Raw genomic sequence first — 23,734 nt, 5'->3', positions numbered from 1 at the left:
TTGGGGCTGAGGGATGATCCTTGGGGTTTGCAGTATATAATGTCCTTGGGCTCAGAGGTGAAGGGAGGGAGACAGATGCTCTGTGTGTGATCTGACAGGAAGGAAGCGATCCACTTGAGGGCGTTTTGTTGAATGCCAATGTTATGGAGTCTGTCGATGACGGTGTGGTGGCAGACCTCATTAGCACTTGTGAGAGTGTCTTGAAAAACATGAGCTGAGGAGATGTTGAAAGACTCTCATGTATTTGCTTTAAGCCTCAAGGCTGGATCTGAAGATGCGGGATCCAGCCTTCAGGATGAAAGGGAACACTGAACACAACAGGGAGGCATGAGGCCCAGCCCTCTGACTTACCTTGAAGACCCGTCTGTTTGCCCGGCGACTATACCAAGTTTCCCAGGTCCATGCGTAATGTACTGCTCCAGGCCAGGTGGTTGATGTTTTACACATCCTTGCAGCCTGTATATGACTGACAAGCAGCACTGGGAAATACAGGGCTGATGCCTTAGGTGCCTGGGGCCGCTTTAAAATATGACACAAATGTTCCTTAGTAGGGTGTGCTCCATGTGCCAGTCAGATGCCAAGCATCTTCTAAAGATGACTCGGCAATTGGCGATATGCTGTAAACAGATACTCTATGCGTGCTAAAGCATGTGCAGTGCATCTGTTTGCATGCATGCCCTCAGTCATACAGGAGGAGCATGCTGTAAACCACCCCTTTTTCCAGCTCGTCACACGGTGGAGTCAGTAATGTTTGCTGACCCCACCCTACCCTGTGTCGACTTAAAAAATGGTTGATGTTTTACACATCCTTGCAGCCTGTATATGACTGCCAAGCAGCACTGGGAAATACAGGGCTGGTGCCTTAGGTGCCTGGGGCCGCTTTAAAATATGACACTGCTCTGTTTCATTAATGGGTGGCATCTTGAGACCCCTAGAATTGCTGCCCAGGCTGATGCCAGTTCATCAGGGCCTGCTGAAATTAAAAAATACAAAATAAACAAATACCATGAGTTGGCACTAGCCTTTGTGCCTCTTTAAAAAGTGCCTGGCTCTTACGTCAGTAGGGATGAGAGAAAAGTAGGCAGCCAGGCACTGAGGGTGGCATGGGCTTTTTTTTGTTCTGCAATGTTATGTGGATGGATTTTGATGTCAGAAACTACCGTCCACATAACTTTCAAAACTCGGTGCCCCGACGCCCTCAGTAAGCCCGGACGGTAAACTCTGCTCTGTTTGTGGAGTTTTCCTCACTCTGTGGAGCATGTCGAGTGCCGAAAAACTCCACACAGCGGAACATCGTTTTTACCTCGCTTGTGCTCCCCAACATCAAGTTGGTGAGCGCGAGCTAGGAAAATCCACCTCCTGGCGAAATTTTTCCTTGCTTGCACTCCCCAACATCAAGATGGTGTGCGTGACCGAGAAAAATACACCTCCCGGCAATATTTCTCAAAGCTGGCTGTCGGATTTACCTATGCAGATGGTCGTGGGTGGTCGCCATAGCTCGTGTTAAGAAACATTCTGTCGCATTGAGAAGGTTGCCACTCGAATAGAAAACCTACTCGAGCCGCAGAAAAGAAGCAGGGCTCTCTTGCACTGCACATGGTGCCATTTGTATTGATTTTCGAGCGCAGGACAAACACCGGGCGCTGAAAATCAACACGAACAGGCATGATGCAGTGCACTCCGCTGCATGCGGAACTCCGCATAGCGCAGCTGAGTTTTTTGGTCACTTCGTGTAGTTCCGCACAGTGGACCTCAGCAAACTCTGCCCAGGCTTAGCCCTCAGCCACGAGCCGCTGCTGCCCCTGAGGCTAGGGCTGGGACTTCAGCAGCCTTTGATAATCTCTCTGATGGCTAGTGCAGGTGCTTTTGTTCATCTGCGCCAGCCACCAGACTGATGCCACTGCCTTAGGATGCTACTGGCCCCAAGGATTGGCATGTTTGTTATTGTACCAACAGTGTACAATAGGTTATTATTCCCCGTTGGTATATTCAAATTGGTCCAGAAAACAAGGCTGGTGCAGTCCTGACACCTCTAAGGGTGACATGCCTCTACAGAGATTACAGATCCTGTATTGTTCCAACCACTGGAATCTGTGATTACAGGACGCATAGAATTTAAAGGGTATGTTCTCCATGTCCTTCCCCCAAATGAGTCATTCTCATTCAAACTGCAGTTGGTTTGGTGTTGAACTGGTAGACAGATGTGAAATGTACTGGGTGTGAAATGTCTTCGACTACTGACAGATTCTTTCCCAATTATTTATTTTCATTCTCTTTTTCAACAATACCCCCAGTCAGGGCTGTACTGGCCCTAGCGGGCACTGGACTTGTCCTCGGTGGGCCGCAGGGGTGGGGGCCGGTTTTGTGTCTGTGGGGACCGGTCTTGGCACTGGAGGCCGGTTTTGCAGAAGTACTGCAATATCGGCTCCCTGTAACAAAAGCGGGAGCAGTTCTTCTTGCTAGCATCTCCAACCCCCTTGGGGGCTGGTTGCTGTTACCAGTTCGGCCCTGCCCCCAGTCTTCTGGAATCGAACGATGAATACTTCGGTGTACAACTTTAGATGAAATGTCTGAGCACAATGGCAGAAAAAAGCAATCTGCGTTGGAGTCTGGGTCCTGGTGCATTGTGGGTTTCAATGGGAAGTATCACAAGTCCCCTCAAAACCCAAATCCCTTTGATGAAAAATAATTTTTTAACATTCTGAGCTCAACACTAGATGGCAAGACCGAGTAAAGCATGTGATCCACAACTATAGTAGCCTCAAACATCTTTTTCACATGGAATTTACTTGTTGGCATGCCCGTCTCCCGCAGCAATGGAGCAGAGCCACACCCACTCTTGAGCCTCTTCAGACACCTTCCGCCAGCTCCCTCTTGGCAGGCGCGCAACACCCATTGGGCTCACCGGGCTTCAGCCCCCCCCCCCGTCATGTTTGTCAGCCCGGCTGAGACAGCCTCGCGCCGGCTGGCGTCCGTTTAATTGCAGCCGCACCCGAGTACTTCACAGGTCTTTAAAAGACCATTTATTCGTTAATGAGGCTTTTGTTGTGTTTTCACCCCTTTTTATAGCCACTCTGCCTATGGCTGGAAGACTTAGCCCCCCCCGAAATCTTTTTCAGCCCCCCCCGAAATTTGGCTCTAGTTGCCCGCCTGCCTCTTGGTATAAATATATATCAGGCTGTATGTAATTTGTATTAACAACATCATTAACAATAAATATATGCCTAGAACTATTGAGTCTGAAACATCGGCTCTTTTTGTACTTACTTTGTCGTGGGTAGAAGTGAATTAACTTCCCTTTGACTGTGACTGGAGAAGGGTTGACTGCACATTTTCCGGGTGGTGCTCGCCTGCAGTAATAAAAACAGAGACACAACCATTAACTCTAATAGGCCTGAAGTCTGATACGTCCACAGCTCACACTGTTGCAACTGGTTCCAACAAGAGCTTTTATTCATTCTATTATACAGAGTGCATGTCAGCACCACCCTGAACTCCCACAGAAGATAACACTTCCTAGAATTGATTCATATTGTCCCAAACCAGGTCCTCCAAGCCAGTTCTTTAAATGGGGCGGTACTCTAGGGTACTGAGTTCCGACACTTCCGAATTCTCTGGCCGTCTATACCGGCCTTTCTCTTTAACCAGGGAGAGTACGGTACACTAATAGACGGCACTGCAGGCTCTGGTAAGGTATCTCTTCTAGAACAGGGTGGATGCCGCTCTGCTTCTCGGGAGCTGGTAAGCACAGTAGCCTTTTCCAGAGTCCCTGCTGGAGATTCCAGCAGCGTCCATTTAAATGCCCTGAGACTGCAGGGGTCTGAGAGAACTTGCCTTGCGTCATGCTGTGATTAACATTGCAGGGTCTAGACAGACCCTGCACCGTCGATCAGGGACACAACAACCATTCCTCTGAAAGTGGAAACTATCTCTGACAGCCAAGGAGCTCCTGTAGTCGCGAGCTGAGCCGCTGCTGAACTATTCAGCATGGTATCATTTGCATGATGTCCCTGTGTTCACCACCACACTGTGTTTGACAGTGGAGGGCCCATTTAGACCCTATGCTGTTAATCCCATTCCCACTATTGTGTGCTTTTGGACAAACACAGGTATGGAGGCAGCACATGGACAGTGGCAATTTAGCAAGCCATGGGAGGCAAGGAGTTTAAAATGGCCTTCTTCCTACCTGAGACTTTATGTGAGTGTTTGCTTATGTCTGTGTGCTTGCCAACTTGTGTGTGCCTGTATTTGTGTGTGAGAGACCTACTAAAATCTACCTGGGGATAGGATTTCGAGGGAGAGTCTGAATGACCTCACATGGTGGGAATCGTACAACCTTCAGAGGGAGGGTTGAGAAACCATGGATAAGGAGATTAGGCACACTACATGTCTCATACACACTGCGTGTCATAGGAGTTTTGGTCATAGCGTGCTTTGGAAGTTACGGAGACCCGGGTAATGGATTCTCCATGTGGATCAATCAGTAGTCTGGGATTTTGCGTTCTGGGACAACATATTTAAAGCAGTGCTCTATTTCAATTTTAGTGCTTTACTTAAGACAATCTCCAAAGCTTTACATATTACCCCCTGAAATAATATGTTGTCATGCAATATTTGTTCTTATCTTGGATTAGAGCTTATACAGGTCTCTCCTTTTCGTCTTCTTGTTTACTATCCACAGCCTTCGTCATGTTCAATAAGGAATTACTGCCTTTTCGAAGGTATATTGAGGTTAACATATCTGCTTAGACAAATTAATTTCCTTTACTTTGAATAGTGTTAGAACTGTAGAAGTTAGTGTGTGTTAGGCATCATTAATTCTTTTTTGTAAAGCTATGTTTTGCAGGTGAGTGTTATTGTTTCTAATGATAGTTTTATGTATTGATAAAAAAATATGAATCTATTTTTTTCTTTATCTTAACTATGTAAACATTCATATTTAATCAAATGTTAGAATAAAAGCAACACAGTCAGTAGGGCTTGTTCTGGAGCAGACACATATTGAAACTGATCATGCACCATCCTTCCTAACTTGCTATGAATTTCCCAATATCTCAACAGCCTATTCCATCTGTGTAGTGCAGAATGACAGTCCCTAGTACGTTATGATCTGGGAGATAAACTGATTCACGAAGGCATAAAGCAAAATGACTTCAAAGTCATTTCTGTCATTAGAGATACTAAAGTCTTTCACATTTGCTTGTGTTTCAGCAACTTACTGCATCAAGGACCAGCTAACACCCATTCCTCACAATTAACACCCTCTGGAATACTAGGGTTTCAGTTAGTCTGAGAGATTTTTCAATGCAGGGTGACTGTGCTTTTAGATTTCTTGAGTTCCATTCGTATCCATCCAGCCAGTCATTGTAGAATCTGTATACTATTTTAATAATTAATGTTAAATGTTTCCTTCTAAAACAGGGCAATGTCTATGAGACCAAAAGTGAAGGGTTTGGTGTGCTAGTCTTGATGTAAAACACTAATGTTTCTAAACAATGAAATATTACCATTGGTTTTCTTATTTTACTTTTTTTTGAGGTAGTGTGCAGTTTTTCTTTTTTTTCCTTATGCATCCTACTGGTGCAGTCCTGCTTTTTTAGGTTTTTATGCTTCATGCCGCTGCTTTCTAGAAACTTCTACTAGTATCTGGAGCTCATTCCTTTATTTCCTAGCGGCTTTCTTTGTCCAGGGAGCTTTTCTTGATAAATTATGCTACTTTTCACAAAAAGTCTAGGCAAAAACAGGCAGAAGACTGGCTACATAGAAGAGTGAGTGAGTAAAAATGATTTGTTAAAGAATAAGACAGCATTGTACACAGAGTTCCTTAAGCTGATTTCTTTGTAGTACAGTGTTGGATTTGCTAGTATCAGGCTGGGGGTCAAGGAGAGTTGAAGATCATTCTCCTATATGGGAAGCTATGGTTGTCCTTGAGGCTGAGAAGGTATGTTTTGAGAAGATAATGTGGGGTATTGGAGATTGGCCTCGATTTTTCTGGGGATGGCATCCCAGCTTCTTCATGCTTATTCCTCCGCTCAGGGTTATGCCGCAAGATATCTGCATGTTATTTTATTCTGAACAATGAGTTGAACTGCTGTTCAAACCCCTCAGACGTAATCACTTTCCAGTACTTCTAGGACTTTGCCATATGGAAGTAGATCGTGGGAACTGGTTTTTACATAAATACTGGTTCCTAGGGATGTGTTCCTCCCAGTCAGGGAAGGACATAAATAGTATGAGGGAAAATCACTCCAGCCACTGTCCTGATCCAGTGAAACACTGGAGATTCCCTGAGATGTTAATGAGGGATTACTACTGTGTTCTACAATCGGCACCCTTATTACTTACTACCAGAACTGGCTCTGAGGATGCAAAGATTCCCTTCAATGGAAACCACCACTTAGAATTCATTGACTAAATTTGACTTTGAGTTGAATTCCAACTTCCTGTAACCTAGCTCCAGTTCCTAGGGATCAATTTCACACAAAATATTTGAGCAGCTTTGAACCCCTTCTTACTGATATCAAATGTTCAGCCTTCTGAGTCAACATGTACCAAATACTTTATTTCCCATGGGACTTGAGCTACAAATATGGTATGTGTTGAATCTTGGAATACTGACAAAGGATCACAATTGAAAGACCAGTGCTGCAGTGTTCCATCACTGGCTACTGCAGATTGTTCTGCTAAATCAGGGCTGACCACTAGGGATTGCTACAGATAATCCACAGGGTGAATCTGTGGTCAAAGGGTGTAATGCTTTCTTACAACAGCCATCTGATCTGAGGAGTATTTCTACATACCAACCCCACCAGAGAATCCAGACTGTAGTTTGAGAGAATATCACTCTGCTGGTCATTCCTAAAACGGTGTCTATATGGGGCAGCACAGATCTAACATGTAGACTTACCCAGAAGTGCCTTTATAAGGCTGACTTTGGTCCCAATACCAATTTAATTTTTTTTATTTGTCAGGGTTAGGCAATGGTCATTTATAACCTTGCAGTGTGTGCTAAACATGGTATTCCTAGTTTTTGCCCTGAACTGCGCCCTCAGAGTAGAACTTTAAAATTACTACTTTTCAACCCTTCCGAAAAATACTTGGGGCATTTATAACTTTTCCCAAAATATTCCAGCACTAGACTTATAATAGTAAATAAGCTTCTTTGTTGTTTTCTACAAATGTTATAGGACAAGAAGAAGCCCTCTCAGCCCTTTTTCAAACACAATGTATGTGATGATTCCAGAAGCTAACATCCAGCAGTGTCCATGTAAATTTACCAGCTACGAACAAATCTCTGTGGATCACTGTGCACATGATACATGCCTTCACACCTATTATCTCAATGTGAAAGCACAAAATATGTGCTATGTTAAGTTTTCACTCACTGCAGAAAAAGAAATTCTGGGGACATCAAATTCAGTTTCAGTCCTTTTGACAAAGCCTCAATGCCTCAAATCTTGCAAGCACTCAGGGGCCTTCTGTAGCAGACAGAGACTGGACTCAACATGTGTATCACAGCTTTATCAACCACTGCTTCTGAGCACACATCTTTCAGTGGCATAAGTAGAATGTTCCAGATGTTCCAGAAGCTCGTTAAAGGGTTCTTTGCCTCCACTGACCGGATTAAGTGAAATATGCACTTGTCTTGTTATCAGGGACCATTTAGGGTGAGTGTAGGAATCCGTTCTCAATACTTGCAAGGCGTTAACATGGGCTTTTTGTTTTGATTGATGACTGAAACAGAGATAAGATCCTTTGCCGGGTTCATCCAGCTCATTTGCCCCAATTCATCCTCTATTGAACTATTACTTGTGGTTGAGACACATCTTTATCTTGGAGCCATGCATCTGGTATGATGCGTGGAACATAATAAGGCTTCTATTCCTGATCTCTTGTGATGGCATAAAGGAAGTAGTTCTTCCATCATTTTTACTTTTGTTACTTTTCAGTAGTAGTGCAAAGGTGGTGATGATGACACAGATTTTAATTCTTTTCTCTCCATACAGGGCACTGGCTCTGCACCATAAACCTGAATATTTGTATATCCACATTCTCTTTTCAGAAAATCCACAGGATGTTACTCAGAATTGTGTGGGGAGAGTTTCCACCTCATAGGAGAGAATTGAAGTACAGAGCTAAATACTTTTGAATCATCCTCTCATCACGGTTTGATGTTTTCCATGAGCCTTAGTCTAGAAGATTTTCAAGACTTGATGGTTTCTAATGCTCAGCTCAGCGTGTGATGCACTCAGTCTGGTTATTTCAGCACTAGAGTTAAGGGCAGACACCAACAGTCACTTTAGGTCCCTCTGTCTAAAGAGGTGAGACATCTAGAGTATCTGGGTGTCTAAAGGTAACCTTTTGATCGGATCCATGCTCTTCGTCCTAGTACTGAAGTCACTATAACATGAAACGTATAGGCTGGTGCACCACCTTGGATACTGCAGGGGCCTAGATCTGTTTTATATCCCTTTATAATCTTAGTTATTTAAAAGAAAGTTATTTTAAAGCTTTCTATCACTGCTCTTCAGCCTCCCATTGACCACAAAGCCAACATTGACCACAAAGTCAATAAAGGGTCATATGTACAAAAGCATTCTAAAGAGACCAATTCACAGAAGCGGGCCGTTTCCAACCGCAAAAATGCTAATTCATGTATAGAAAACCTAAATTGTGATTTGGTAACATGTTACCGAATTGCAATATGGTTTAGTGATTTGATATTTGGAAGGGGTGTGTTTAGGGCATCCCTTCCAAATACCGAATTTCTGTGGTATGTATGAACATTTTGCAACCAAATTATGGTATCAAAACATTAATTATTTTTACTGACACCTCAAGGGCGGTGGTAAACATTTGCAAATGGGAAGGGGCCCTATGGGACCCATTCCCCTTTGTAAATGTTGAAACAAATATTTTTGAAAAGAAGCAGGCATTGGCCCAAGGGATCATTGCCTGCTCTAAAAAAGTGAAACATAGACATTTCATTTTCTTTTTTGAAATGCATCTCTTTTGCCTTTAAGGAAAACGTTTGCCTTATAAGAAAACAATCACAGACACGGTGGTGTGCCTACCCTAGCATGCCACCATCCCTGTGATGGCTACAGTTCCTGATGGGTCACAAACTGTGACCTACCTCATAAAAATCTTGAGGTAGGTCGATTTGTGACCCAATTGGAGTCACTCAATGAAACTCAATGAGTTTCATACATTAAGAATAGTGATTTCCTAATAGCGATTTGCAAAATATTACAATTAAGTAATTGCTATTCCTAAAATCTGTACATATGGCCTAAATTTCCTGCCATCAAATGTGAAATATTTCTAGATAATCCAGATTGCCATACTCCACTAATGTAATTAACAACACTGGGAAAGTAGCAAATATTTTGTGATTCAGAATGATAGTCCTTGAGTTTAAAAAAAAACAGTCTAAATTACTCATTTGCTATTAAATATTATCAAGATTGTTTAGGTTACAATAAAATGTGAGGAATGGCCTGTAGAGGTCACAGTCACCCTGACAATCACACTGGGTTTGCAGCAGGTCTTAGCACAATTAATCATAGTTTGGTCCTAAATTTCCTACTTGATAAGTATGTTTTGATAAGGACAGGACATCAACATGTTGGGCCCTATTCATAGAACTAATCAGAGACAAAATCCTAAATGTACTACTTTTAGAATTCACATAATGCACTTACTACTTTTGGTTAAACTTACTACTTTTGGTTAAACTAACTACTTTTGGTATTCACAGAAGGCATTTAGTAGTAGTAAACTAACTTTACTACTACTAAATACCTTCTGTGAATACCGAACGTTGCAAGTTTAACCAAAAGTAGTAAGTTTAACCAAAAGTAGTAAGTGCCTTCTGTGAATACCAAAAGTAGTAAGTTTAGGATTTTGCCTCAGATTAGTTTTTTGAATTGGGCCCGTTGTTTTTACCGGTTTGGCCCCAGTGGTTTACCTCCACAGAGGAATGTGTTGGCTGTATCATATCCACTGGGGACAGACCGTATTAAAAATTTAGGGTGCCATTTAGGTATGGGTGGAGGGGACTCGCATCCAGGAAAAAAAGTATTATACCAGGAACATACAGAGAATATACCATACACACACTTTTTTTTATTTATCAGTTATTACAATACAGTAAAAGCTCTCAGCTGTCTGCCTGCTCACACACATTACATGGAAAGAAATGCTATCTTCTTATACAAAGATTACATGATGCTGTTTGATAAGCCCCCATGAGGCCTTCAAAAATGTGAGGCAATGACAGATTTCTTCACAGCATTATTCGGACATTAGATAAAATGAAGAATGCTCATTTCTGCAGGACGTACCAGCCATAGATGCAGTTTTGAGCAAGCTGATAATAAACTGATGCCATCTTATACCTATTTGGAATTAAGTTTTTCGGAAAGGGAGATGTACTAACCATAATTCGAGAGTCAATAAATGGTCCAAATCCTCTTCAGAGGAATATTGAATTTCGGCTGCAAAAATGAGATATGTTTTGAATAAATATACAAAAACATATAGGTGTAAAGACTATGCAAGGTCAATTCTGGCTCACAATACTAGGTGTACCCAAATGGACTCTTCAGCCTTGTGGTAGACAAGATCACAGAAGAAGTATTACCTACCATAACTCTGGTCTCCTATTACTTTAAGAAGTTGCTAGAACCAGAGACAAGCAATACGCTCACAAATTGCAATTCATTGCTTAAAGCTAAGGAATATATATACCAACTACTCACAGTCCTGCTAGCTAACAAAATAATTGGGACTTTAGCGGGGTCCATCTCCTGGAAAACAGGAATGAAACATCTGGTTGACTGAGAAATGCCAGCAGACTCATCTTCCAAGATTCCTCTGGAAACTGATTTGTTACTCTGTGACTGAGAGTATATAATTGGAAATATAATAGAGATCACATGTTCAGACTATATTGTTGATTTTGGCAAGGAAAACTAATCCTCTGTGTTGTTGTGTTGGTCAGGAGGATTAAGTATGTTGCAAACACTTTGGTCCAATGAGTTCTTATAGTTTTTTTTATAGGAAGAAGGTTGTCCCCAGAATTCATCACAAATTTTTTTAATACAAATTAGGGATACTTTGAGAATGAGACCCTGAGTTTGCAGAGTTCCAGGGACAATCACTGTTAATTGCCTTCCCATGGAGTTAACAGGACTCCTGATACTGTTAGCTCCGAGGGATGTGGAATTAACACTTCTACACCTGAGGCAAGCATAATGAGTCCATAACTCTATTAAGTTTTCTTACAGCTTCCTTGCCATTTTTGGTTATGATGCAAGTTAGTTTCCTAGCTGTCTCATATGTGTCGAATCCTCTCCTGTTTTATGAAGTATCACACATCAGTAAGCACCAAAAGAGTTGCACATGCTGGAGGTCAACGCAGAGATTGTGGCGTTTGAGCGATACATGTGAGTGGATATGATTTGAAAACCACCCACATGGGCTAAGCCACATGCTTTTTGAAAGCACTGGTGTCCAGAAATAATTCTCAGTTTGCCAAGGCCTATCTTTGGCTGGGCCTATGGAATGTCATGAATCACTGCCTTCAAAATTGCCTCTAAACTTTGAAAATAACACTTCCCAATTATTAGTTCTAAACATAAGTACTTTTAAAAATGAACACTCCTCATGGCTTTTTTCCCCAAGGTATATTAAAGTTAGGATAGTGAGAAAGAGAAGAAAGGTTTAAGGTTTAAGGGTACAGGAATAGGTTTAGGGATATCGGGTTTGAGTATAGGGTAAGGGCTTGTGGTATAAGACTGAATTAATTTGAATACTTAACATAATTTAATGTATTAGTCTATGATTTAAAGTTTAAGTGCAAGAGGTTTTTAGTGTTCCGGGAAGAGTAGTGTTAATGGGTAGTAAAGATTCTTTAGGGTCCAAGGAAGGGTAGTGTTATGGGATAGTTAGATGTTTTTTGGTGCAGCTATGAGTAGTGTTAAGGCATAGTAATACGTTTTTAGTGTGTTCAAGGAAGGGTCACATTAAGAGGTAGTATAAGGTTCAGGGAAGGGTAGCATGTGTTTAGTGTCACTTTTGGAAAGGTGCTTAAGGCATGTTGATGATTGTAAAAAATATTTTTCTTCTATCTCTCCCCCCCCCAAAAAATGGAAGTGTTTGTTTTCACAGTAACACAGCACTTCATTGGAAAGGGAAACACTACGGTTTCAAAGTAAAGCAATTTGGCATGTCCAAAACAAACACATGCCATTTCTCAGTATAAAAAATGTGACTTAACAAGGTATGACAATGCCTCCTCAAATCTGGGTTTCTGAATGTTTGGATATTTTCCCACTAGTCAGGGGAAGCTCGGAGGTGAGGTGAGGGGCAGTGGAAGGCTGGTATTTAGGTTTGATTTGATATGCTATTGAAGGTGGATATCATGGCTAAGTATGTGTGGCCCTATCAGCAAGCTATCGCCAAACTTCGTGGGATTATTGCTGGGTTTCCAGCGATAATCACATGTTTGGCAGTTAGCACTAGGAATTTTATCACTTTTGAGATAAGCGTTGCTAATAGCATGCTATCGCAGCAATAAAAATCCATGCTAAGCATAGGTGGCACACTATGTCATCTCCTCATTTGACAGTCCTAACCTACAGAGTCGTTAGTTAAATAATATATACATGTGGGGGATGCCACCGTATTGAAGCAGGCACCTACGGGCTTGTTCCTCAGTCCTTGGTCACCTCACCATGTCCACATCTAAGGAGGCCTAACCTGCTTGGGTGCCTGAGGTGACCGCTACCAGAGGAGCTATCAAGACATACCCGTCTTCTGATTCTGGCCTGCAAAGGTCACTATAGAGGGATCCGACAGAGATTTGGAGTGGTCACCACAAGGTTTCACGCATTATGCTGGGTTCAGATTGATAAGCAGCAAGACAAAACAAGCATTTGCAATGCAATAGGTCTCGCATTTACACAAGTTTAAGCTATTGGCATTGTAAATGGCAATGCCTTTTATTTATGTTTTAAAAACCAAATCATTACAATGCCAATAGCTAAAACTTACGTAAATGCGAGACCTATTGCATTGCAAATGCTTGTTACACATGGTAACACTGACTGGGAAAATCTTTGTAAAGGGCCTTCCACTGCCCTGGAACACGTCTCCATGTTTTTACGAAGTATTGATACGTTTCAGCTAGAAACACCTTTGTAATTTTTTTTTTAGAGTTTACATATCATGCAGCAGATGATGGCAAATGTGGCAAATCCATAATTATGCGGAAAGGCTGCAGGTACAGAGGCTCATAAATGCAGTAGCCTGGCCCAGTGTGTAGCTCCTGTTTGCTTTGCTGTGTGTATCAACACTTGGCCTCACCGTGACTCCCAGCTTCTAGGCAGGGTGCCTGGTCTGGCTCAGCCTGAATCATTTGCTTTGCTTCTCCCATTGATGCAGCTTCAGTTTCAGGAGGATTCTTTAGTTTGCGCCTCATTATAAAGTGTTGACTCCCATAGGTGACCCTAGCTTACTCTTTTGATGAACTTGAATCCACGCCATTAGCTGCACACTGAACACTTTCTAATTTAACTTATGTGCTTGTTTAATGCCTAGTACACAGCACATAATTTGTGCTGGTGATCCCTAGTGGTGGGCTCCGGTTCTTCCTTGTGGAGACCTGGACTTACTTTCATCATCAGACTTTTGCTGGGTGCAAGAGAGACAAAAGCATAAGAAGGAGAAGGGAGGCGAGAGAGAAAAATAGGAAACAGTGACAGAGGGAGCAGGCAGGCATAAGTAACAACCTCCAAGAGTGAGATAAAGAGAGAGGGAGGACAGGATGGTGGAAGAATGAGGTATGAGGTGACTTCAAGATAAGATGGGGTATTAGGCAACCCCAGCACTCAGAAGCGTCAACTGTGGGCTCCCAAGAAAATCTTTGAAACCCTGAATTTAATATTATTATTATTGTTTTATTTATATTTTGTACATAAGACGCTGAATAAGAGTCAAGCTCCAACCAGCTCCATTTTGGAGTTGCATCTCAATTAATATAAATTACATGCACTCCGAATCTTCGGATCCCCAAACATTGGGCTCCTCGTCGGCGAGGGTTGCTTTGCATGCCTACACCATGCTACTTCTCGAGTATGAAAGCCCCATATGGTGTTGAATGTCTCTGCAGTGAGTGCGCATTTGCAACATAATGAAGCATTTCTAAATAAAGTATATTTTGTTATTTTAGCGGCTCCCAATTACCATCCACGCCTGATCTATGGCTTTGTAGCGAGGTCTCCGCGTCCCCCCTTTTCATCCACTTCAAAGTGCAGTTGATGTTGTGCACGTGTTTATCTGGCAGGCTATTTTAAGTTTGTCATTTAAAAGTGCTTTCCGTATGCTGATTAGACTTATGCTTATTAGCAGTGTCAGTTGCGCTAATGGCAGTCACGTATTATTCCTGCAGGTGTGCGTGACTGAGCTAAAATATAATATGTGGCTTCTTCCAACAGTCGCTGCAGGTGGCCTGACAAATCACCCAGGGGGGATTAAAAGCAGCCTTTAAAGAATGCTCCTAGCAGAGAGCTGTGTTGTTCCAGTGCACAGTCAGTTGTGTGTTTACTCTGCGTCCACATAATCCGATTATAGTTTTTTGTGCCTTACAGGGCATCAACAAAACTGTTGCTGCTTGGGGGTGGGGGGGTTTAGTTAACATTTATCATCCAAAAAGGTCATCAGTGGCTTTAAGGACTGGGAGTGCAGCAGGTTGGTGTCTAGAAAGATGGCTGTGGCAACGAGGAAACCAAGGTAGAGGCCATTGACGGCCTCAGAGGTTCAAGCATAAAAGACCGGTATCAAAGAGCCCACCTGGTGTAAGGATTTGTCGAATAGACACTAGTAATTCACAAGACATCACTACACACACCGGATGCAGCTCGGATACGGTATTTATTGGGCTCCTAGCAGAATTAACCTATGAGGTATGTCAAACCATATACCCAACAGAACACATAACTTGTGTGGCTGAGCTCGTCTAGTGGGCATAGCTCAAAAGACCACATGTTCAGAGCACCAAAAAACAAGCGGCACTGAAAGCTATTTTTTTTTTAAAACGCCCACTAATGGTGTGCCATATGTTTTCAATTATCGCGCCCGTGTCTGGGCACGATAATTGAAACCACATGGGCTTTGGTGCGCGTAACAGACACCAATAGGCCATGGCCGGAGCAATGCACCCGCCTTTGGCCTATTGCGCGAGCCCTATAAAGGACAAAAAAGTATAAAATGCAGAGTTGATTGTAAAGTTTTTCCATCACATGGGCAAGGTGGTAATGTGTGGCACCATTTTCCAGTTCTTGGAAAGGCAATTAAATAATGTAAGGTACCCATTCTCAATCAGGTCAGGTAGAATCAATGCTGTGTGATCCTTACCAAAGTCAAATATATCTGGATGCTCCTCATGAGTGGGCGTTCACAATAACTAACTATACTCTGTTTTTGACTAGCAGCCCTTTCCCGTTCCAGCTCCATTGCAGTTAGGTATCTTAATTTCAAATCACTTTTAATATAATCCTGTATTGCAATAGGATTGTTTTTGTCAATGATTACTTTACATTTTGTTAAAAGTTTAAAAATGTGCTCCAGCCATGGTATTTTCAAGCTATGGTCAAGGGCTAGGCAATCCTTTATTAAATCTTTTGTAAGTTTCTTCCTTTGCCCATAGCCCTTGCCAGAGTATAAGGCCTCCCATGTTTATTGTGTAACTTAGATATGGTACAAATAGTTCTTTGTGTACGATGATGTTTGCAGTAGCACTAGGGACAGCCAACAGTCTTTTTAAAAACGTATTTTCCTTCATTTGTAGTGCACCCGTGTTTGCTCTCCCCCATTTCGCTGTACTATAACAGACCACTGAAACACACTTACTCCTATACAATGATAACATTTCCCGTATGGGTTTGTTTCCCAATTTTGCTGCAAATCTAAAAATACCCTCAGTGGTTCTCAAAAATTTCATTTTACATGAGTCGATATGCTTGTTCTAGGTACCACTTTTGCAGAACAGCATCCCTAAATAAGAAAAGGTGGACACTCCCACGTGATGTTGTCTATGCTTTGGCCTCTTGCCCCCACATGTCATTACAAACTTTTTTTAAAGTTTAACTGCAGATCAATGTCCGACACGTATAGGGCAACATTTTCTATTAAACATTGCAGGCCATTTGCGGTCCTGGACATTAAGACGGCATCATCTGCGTATAATAAAACAGGTGTGGTATGTTTTCCTACTTTCGGGGCATCTGCAATAGATTTTTGTAAGAACAAATTCACATTGTTTATATATAGTGAAAATAAAAGGGGAGCTAGAACACATCCCTGTCTAATACCACGCTTTACTATAAAATCAGGCGTACATTCCTCCATCTTACCATATCGTACCCTAGTAGTTAAAAAGGCATAAATTTGAGATAGAAATTAAAATATTTCGATGGGAGCCCCTAGCCCCTTCAATGTTTGCCAAAGTTTTTGATGATTAACTCAATCGAAGGCGCTAGTGAGGTCTACAAAGCATAGTTGAAGTGCCCCCTCCTTGGCCAGTGTATACTTCCCTATTAATAATTCTAAATTTAAGCATTGCTCTACCGCCCCAATACCCCTTCTGAAACCATATTGGGCTTTTGTCAAGATTTTATTTTCTCTAGCCCAGTCTTCTCACATTTCCAGCATAATACGGCCCATCAACTTCGATGAGGAATCAAAAAGGGATAGTGGGCGGTAGCAGTTTGCCTTCCCTCTGTCCCCCTTTTTAAAAATGGGTACGATAATACTTTCAACCCAAGTGGAGGGTAATGCACCTCCCAAAGCAGCATTAAAAACATTCAATAAAATAGGTATCCAAAAATCCATATCACACTTAAAAGCATCTATGGGCACTCCTTCCGGTCCTGCGGCTTTTCCATTTGCATTTTTTTCAAGGGCTAGTTTAATTTCACCTATGGTTATTGGTAGTGCTTTTACTGGTTTTAATATTATAAACTTTTCTCTGTTACAATCGGTTGCTTTTATACCTTCAGGGATAAAAATATTCTCGAAGTGTAACACCCAGTCTTCCGGTGGAACTACAGTATCAATCTTTACTTCATTATTTTCTTTAAAATACGGATGATTAATTGTCTTCCAGAAGAGGGCAGAGTCTTTCAGCTCTGCTGTCTGGTTTAGTTTCTCCCAAGCCCCCTCAAGGATCTCCATTTTTCTTTTTTCCAAGGTTTTTTTTATAATCTTTCCTTGCGGTACTTATCCTATGAGGGTCTCTAGGTTTTTGTTTTAGAGACAGTTTCAATTCCCCATTCAACCTCGTACACTCATGGCTAAACCATCTTGGGTTAAGATCGCAAGGTTTCTTCCTCTTTATAGTTGTTAAATTACCTGCAATTTCCTTAGTGATGTTGAAAAAGGCAATTATGGTAGCTATTTCAGTAGAAGAGCTATCCAAGCAGGTTTCTAGGTCTTTTTGTGTTTTCTCTCTAATGCTTTCCATGAATATAACTGGATTAACACCCGTCCATTTTATGGAGACACCATTATTTCCTTGAGTATCAATGTTAGCATCTGCTGTCTTTCCTCGTAATTTTGTCAGCGAGTTTATTTTCAATATCACACTTAGAGGGTGGTGATCACTAAACAAACTAATATTTATCAAAACTTTTTCAACCAAATTACTACCATTTGCTGATATTATAAGGTGATCTATATTTGATGAAGACCTTGCTCCTACAAAAGTGTGCATATTTGTTTCCCCTTCTGGTGTATTAGGTTCTAAAACAGTTAAATTGTATTTATGCACCACCTTATTGATAGCTTCCCCATACATATCGTGCGAAAAATGTGGAATCTTGTCACCATAATGATCACAATATCCACAAGGTTCGCCTACTTCATAATCGCATTTGACACAGGTAAAATCCCTAGCCCAAACTAAAATATAATCCCCTGCCACTCCTTTTAAGAAGCGATCCAAGTCTTTTTCTAATAAGCTAATTACCTTACTCTTTGTGTTGTCAAATAGATTGTTATAGAAATTTATTACAACGATAGCTTGATTTCCATTGGAATAGAGGTATACAAACTGGTAATATTGTGATGTAATAAAGGTTTTCTTTAAGGTCATGGGCGAAGTGACTGCAATTAATGTGGCAAGGCCACCCTTCGCCCTTCCCATCCTTGATGTAATGGCGTTTTTACAAATTGTCTGGTAGCCATTTATACAAAAGGGTTCAGTACACCAGGTTTCTTGTAATAATACCACTCCAAAGTCATCTAGCATTTTTAACCAATGGATATCATACATCTTATTTTTAATGCCTGAGATGTTTCAAGTCATAATTTTCAAGAGCTCTCTATGGTGTAATCTAGGTTCGTCTTTCGATAACGTAATATTGGGAGTACTGTTACTATGATCAGTCACAGGAGTGTCTGAAATCACTATATGCGGTATTACTTTTCGATTTTCCATATAGGTATTTGAGTTATAAAAATTGACATCTCCTGTGGTATTAAGAGACAGCTCTCCCAGACCAATTTCCCTGCTATAGTCTATGTTACCAACATCTAGCAGACCGTAAACAGTTTCTTGAACCTTAATCCCATTAGGTTGGTCGGCAATTGTATGTCAATCTATTTCACTACATCTACGCAGTGGCTCATATGTATTGTGCCAAGGCATGTGCAAAGGCGAATTAAATCTAGCATTTGCCATAAAACTATCATATTTTGGTCTGTAGAAATATCCCAAGGGAACGACCATTATGAGGTCAGTGGCATCAAGACATTCTCCTTTTTCATGATACATAAGATTTTTCTATATCTCACCCACTAGTCTTTTACTTCGAAAGTTCACCACTATACAATCTCCCTGACATAATTTCCTAGATGTACCCAGCCAATCAGTTCTCCTTAACATGATTATATCACAATACAAAATATGTGCCCTGACATCAGTGTTAGTAGAAAACCAATGAACCACTTGATTCTTCATGGTATCGTATGTTTCCTTCTGGTTTCTCAACAATTTAGGCACATTATTTAAAACTATAACATACGGTGTTGCTTCAGGCGGGAGATTTAATGTCCCCTTGTAGTTATTAACAGGATGTAAAATGCTATTCTTCATATGGATTGGCAATTTTTTTTTTTAAGTGCTGTTGTATCATGGTAAGTATCTTCTTTGTCTATATTGGGCTGACTTGTATTTTCTGTTGGTAAATTAGTGACCTTTGATGTGGCTGAAATAATCAACTTCGTCTCTCTTTCTGTCATAGAGCTGGTTCTATTGGCAAGACTTGGTTTTTCTTTTACAGTTACCATTTGAGGTTGCCCTGTCTTGGAAATATTAGGTGTTTTATCTATTGTTTTGAGGGATAATAATTCGGTAACCATGTCCGTTAGCAGTGCCACATCCTTCTGGATCTGCTAAATCTCCTGCCTTAGTCGTCTTTCGATACAGTCCATTTTACCATGTAGTTTTTTTACAAAGGATTTCAAGATCTGGAGGTTTCTTTTTCTGTTTTGTAAGATCATGGTCCTTTCTGGTCTGCCCAGGAATGCATCCTCCCTTTTTGTGCTTAGCTGTTAATTTAGCCTTAGATATGGTATTTTGCTTTTCCACTGGGCTATCTAGAAATCGGCCTGATTGTTTCAACATTTTTTCTGGTGGAGATATCAGGGAGTTATCGTCTGTTAATTCAGAGATTTCCAGGGATGACTTCAGGACACAAGGATTAAGAGATTTAAGGTTATCCAGTCTTGTATGGGCGCTTACTGTACATGTATCTGACCCCATGACCCTATCTCTCACGGTGTTTTCAGATGCTAGGGGTTCAGTTTCTCCCTCTGATATTGTTTCCTTTAAGGCCCCATCGAGGGCTGTCTTTGTAGCTGCCAATTGCTCCTCTACGTGGATAATTTGATTGTTTATAAGACCTACTGCATTAGTTAAATATTTCATTATTGGTGCATTCTTTATAGTCTTCGTAGACTTCTTACCCCCTTCTTGCAGTAACTTCCTTTTACCCATATTAGCAGTCTGAATGGCGTTCTGTAACTATTACAATGTAGAAGTTCTCTTTGATGTGGCTGAAATAATCAACTTCGTCTCTCTTTGTGTCATAGAGCTGGTTCTATTGGCAAGACTTGGTTTTTCTTTTACAGTTACCATTTGAGGTTGCCCTGTCTTGGAAATATTAGGTGTTTTATCTATTGTTTTGAGGGATAATAATTCGGTAACCATGTCCGTTAGCTGTGCCACATCCTTCTGGATCTGCTAAATCTCCTGCCTTAGTCGTCTTTCGATGCAGTCCATTTTACCATGTAGTTTTTTTACAAAGGATTTCAAGATCTGGAGGTTTCTTTTTCTGTTTTGTAAGATCATGGTCCTTTCTGGTCTGCCCAGGAATGCATCCTCCCTTTTTGTGCTTAGCTGTTAATTTAGCCTTAGATATGGTATTTTGCTTTTCCACTGGGCTATCTAGAAATCGGCCTGATTGTTTCAACATTTTTTCTGGTGGAGATATCAGGGAGTTATCGTCTGTTAATTCAGAGATTTCCAGGGATGACTTCAGGACACAAGGATTAAGAGATTTAAGGTTATCCAGTCTTGTATGGGCGCTTACTGTACATGTATCTGACCCCATGACCCTATCTCTCACGGTGTTTTCAGATGCTAGGGGTTCAGTTTCTCCCTCTGATATTGTTTCCTTTAATGCCCCATCGAGGGCTGTCTTTGTAGCTGCCAATTGCTCCTCTACGTGGATAATTTGATTGTTTATAAGACCTACTGCATTAGTTAAATATTTCATTATTGGTGCATTCTTTATAGTCTTCGTAGACTTCTTACCACCTTCTTGCAGTAACTTCCTTTTACCCATATTAGCAGTCTGAATGGCGTTCTGTAACTATTACAATGTAGAAGTTCTCTTACCATAGCTTATGTGCCTCTCCACGAAACATAAGGGAGGTGGCCCTGCCCTGCCACGTCCTGCCGCGGACGGGACTGCCCTTGGCCCGGGCTTCGCCCTGGGGCGGCCCGGGCACGCTCGCGCGCATCCCGCACTGCGGGAGCTCTGTTCCCCTTTTGAGCGCCTCCCGGCGCTGGCTGCTGGTGCGAGCAGCGTGCGCGCCGCTTGGGGTGCTGGGCGTTGTAGTCTCTGGTCTCTGCCCTCCTCACTCGAGACCACAGAGACCAGCGCTTATCCCCAAATGACTCCGGCAGCGGTGGCGGCGTTAGGACCAACAGGTAACTGGCAACAACCTCTGTGGGAGTGGGCAGTAAGCACAATTAGCACAATGAAATGAGCGTCCCGGACTGTGGGAGCTCTGTTCCTCTTTTGAGCACCTCCCGGCGCTTGCTGCTGGCGTGAGTGGCGTGCACGCCGCTTGGGGTGCTGGGCGTTGTAGTCTCTGGTCTTTGCCCTCCTCACTCGAGACCACGGAGACCAGCGCTTATCCCCAAATGACTCTGGCGGTGGTGGAGGCATTAGGACCAACAGGTAACTGGCAACAACCTCTGTGGGAGTTAGCAGTAAGCACAAATAGCACAATGGTATATATGTGGCTGTGTACCCGAGTTACTGTATGAGTGGAGATTACAAGTTGCACAGTACCTTCAGCTAGCATACTAGGTAGGAATATGCAAGGGAGAGCCCCTGGAATGTGTAAAAAGATGCTGAAATCATCTCTCATTCCAGGCCAGGAACCTGTACTGAGGCGGTAGAGCCATACCTGGTATTTCCCACACCCAATGGCATCATGTATTCTGGGTTCTGTACTGCGTATTTACAATCCTCCTGATGAGGGCCATGGTACTGTGACTCTTGATTTTTACTTCCTGACCTTCAAGCTGCCCACCTGGATCGCAAAATTCCAGTATGCAGAGTGTTCCAAAACAACCTACCTAAGGAATCTAAACTAGGCACATCACTATTTATAACGTTATGCTATTGACTGCAAATGCTGCGATGGTAGTCTGCAAGGGACAGCAGGCCTTGGTCCCAGCATGCCCTAAGAAAAAACATGTTTTAAGCGACCTTCGTCCATTAAAGGGGCAGGTGCCGCTCCATTTGAGAAGACTTTTCTGACTTGCAAAATGGGTTTAGTACATTGTAAAACACTTTTTCTCCCCTCAAATCCTGTGATTTTGCAAATCTCATGGCTTGTGACCATAAATATTTTGAACATTGCCCCAGAAAAAGGTGTTCTGCTCAGCGTCCCTACCAGCTATAAGCAAAAGTGAAGTAAATAGTACAATCTGGTTAAATGAACAACAGTTGCTACAGTGAGTAACTTGTTTGTGTCTGGATGAGTCTTCAATGGAAGGAATAGAAAGTTGTGTCTTGAGGACATTAATATATGGGCTTGCCCGTGACTATTTAAATAGTGGTAGAAATAATGTTAAAACTGTTTAAAATGTGCCCATCATTACCTCTGAAGAAAGGCAAATCACCTTACTTGGAAGGGTCCACTATTTTGTACATCGCTCCTGCAGCAACAGCCGCACTTGGCGTCCCCGTTGACAGGAAATACAGCTCACCTGAAAAAAGAACAGGCAAAGGAGGGGAATTATTTGATATTTGGTAACAGGACATATTTATATTGTGCAAATGGTTGGGCTGATATGTTCATATGAAAAACAGGCAAAGCCCCCTTGGGGGCTTTGATGTAGAGTTGCTTCCAGAATTGGATTGGTGAAGGGACCTCGCAACCAGACATGAACCCAGCCACAATGTAACGTTTTAAACTCTAAAAACCACAGAAATGTATCAGTTATAATTATGGTTATCTCAAGTAACTAGAACTCGTGCCATAAGGTAACTATAACTTGCACCCTCGCCATGCACTTATCCAATTACCCCACATATTACATCCACATATTACATCACTCATGACATCTTCCATGACATGATTGATGATATCACTGCAACGTGTAATGAAATTATTGATGAGTAAACTATGCATGGGTGGGGCGAGTTATTGTTACCTTAGGGTACAAGTTATAGTTACTTGAGATAACCATAACTAGAAATGGTGAATTTCTGTGCTTTTTAGATTTTAAAAAGTTACGTTGTTATTGAACATGTCACCTAACTATAACGTTAATTTACCCTTTGTTTTTTTAACTGAATATATATGCAATTATATATATTATTTTTTGTGAACCCCCAGACCCTCTCTTTTTTACTCCTAACCTCACTTTACCTCTCTCCTCCCTGAATCCTAAATTTACCCTTACTTTCCTTTACCTCTATCCACCTTTAAACCCATACCTCCCATTACCTCTACTCATCCCAGAACCCTAAATGTATCCTTACCTCCCTTAGCTTCTGCCCACCCCTAAATACTAAATGTATTCTCACATCCCTATACCCCTGCCATAAGTGTATGTATAAATATATATATGTATATCTATATATCCTCTGCCAAGAAATACTGTTGCCAGTATGAAACAAGTTGTACTCATAGGACAGGATTCAAATTCCATTAATTGAAGTAGTGAAGAAATGGCTCGGACAAAGCCCGACACATTTTGGCCCCCCTGGGACCTTACTCATGGGATGTTTTCTAACAGTCCTTCCACTATTTGTATACATTATTTTTACTTTTCCATCTTCCTTTTGTTACTTCCCATCAGACGGGAGATGTCGTTTTTAAAGTGCAAGTGCGTAGAGCGATTCATGCAACATCAGTGTGAAAC

At 41.7% G+C, this 23,734-nt stretch overlaps 1 protein-coding gene across 1 annotated transcript in view; it reads right to left on the bottom strand.

The window, feature by feature from the left end:
• LOC146798150 (HHIP-like protein 1) overlaps positions 1-23,734 on the bottom strand; it is a 278,348-nt gene that overhangs the window by 9,937 nt on the left and 244,677 nt on the right. The window contains exons 7-8 of the mRNA XM_085625400.1: positions 22,492-22,573; positions 3,268-3,350 (exon numbers count right to left, since the gene is read on the bottom strand). Of these exons, the coding sequence (XP_085481526.1) occupies positions 3,268-3,350; positions 22,492-22,573 (165 nt within the window). The remainder of the gene's footprint in view (positions 1-3,267; positions 3,351-22,491; positions 22,574-23,734) is intronic.

The sequence above is a fragment of the Triturus cristatus genome, chromosome 9 (assembly GCF_964204655.1).
Source record: "Triturus cristatus chromosome 9, aTriCri1.1, whole genome shotgun sequence".
NCBI lineage: Eukaryota > Metazoa > Chordata > Amphibia > Caudata > Salamandridae > Triturus > Triturus cristatus.
Note: the sequence above shows the minus strand (reverse complement) of the source record. Positions and strands in the feature narration are given on the sequence as shown.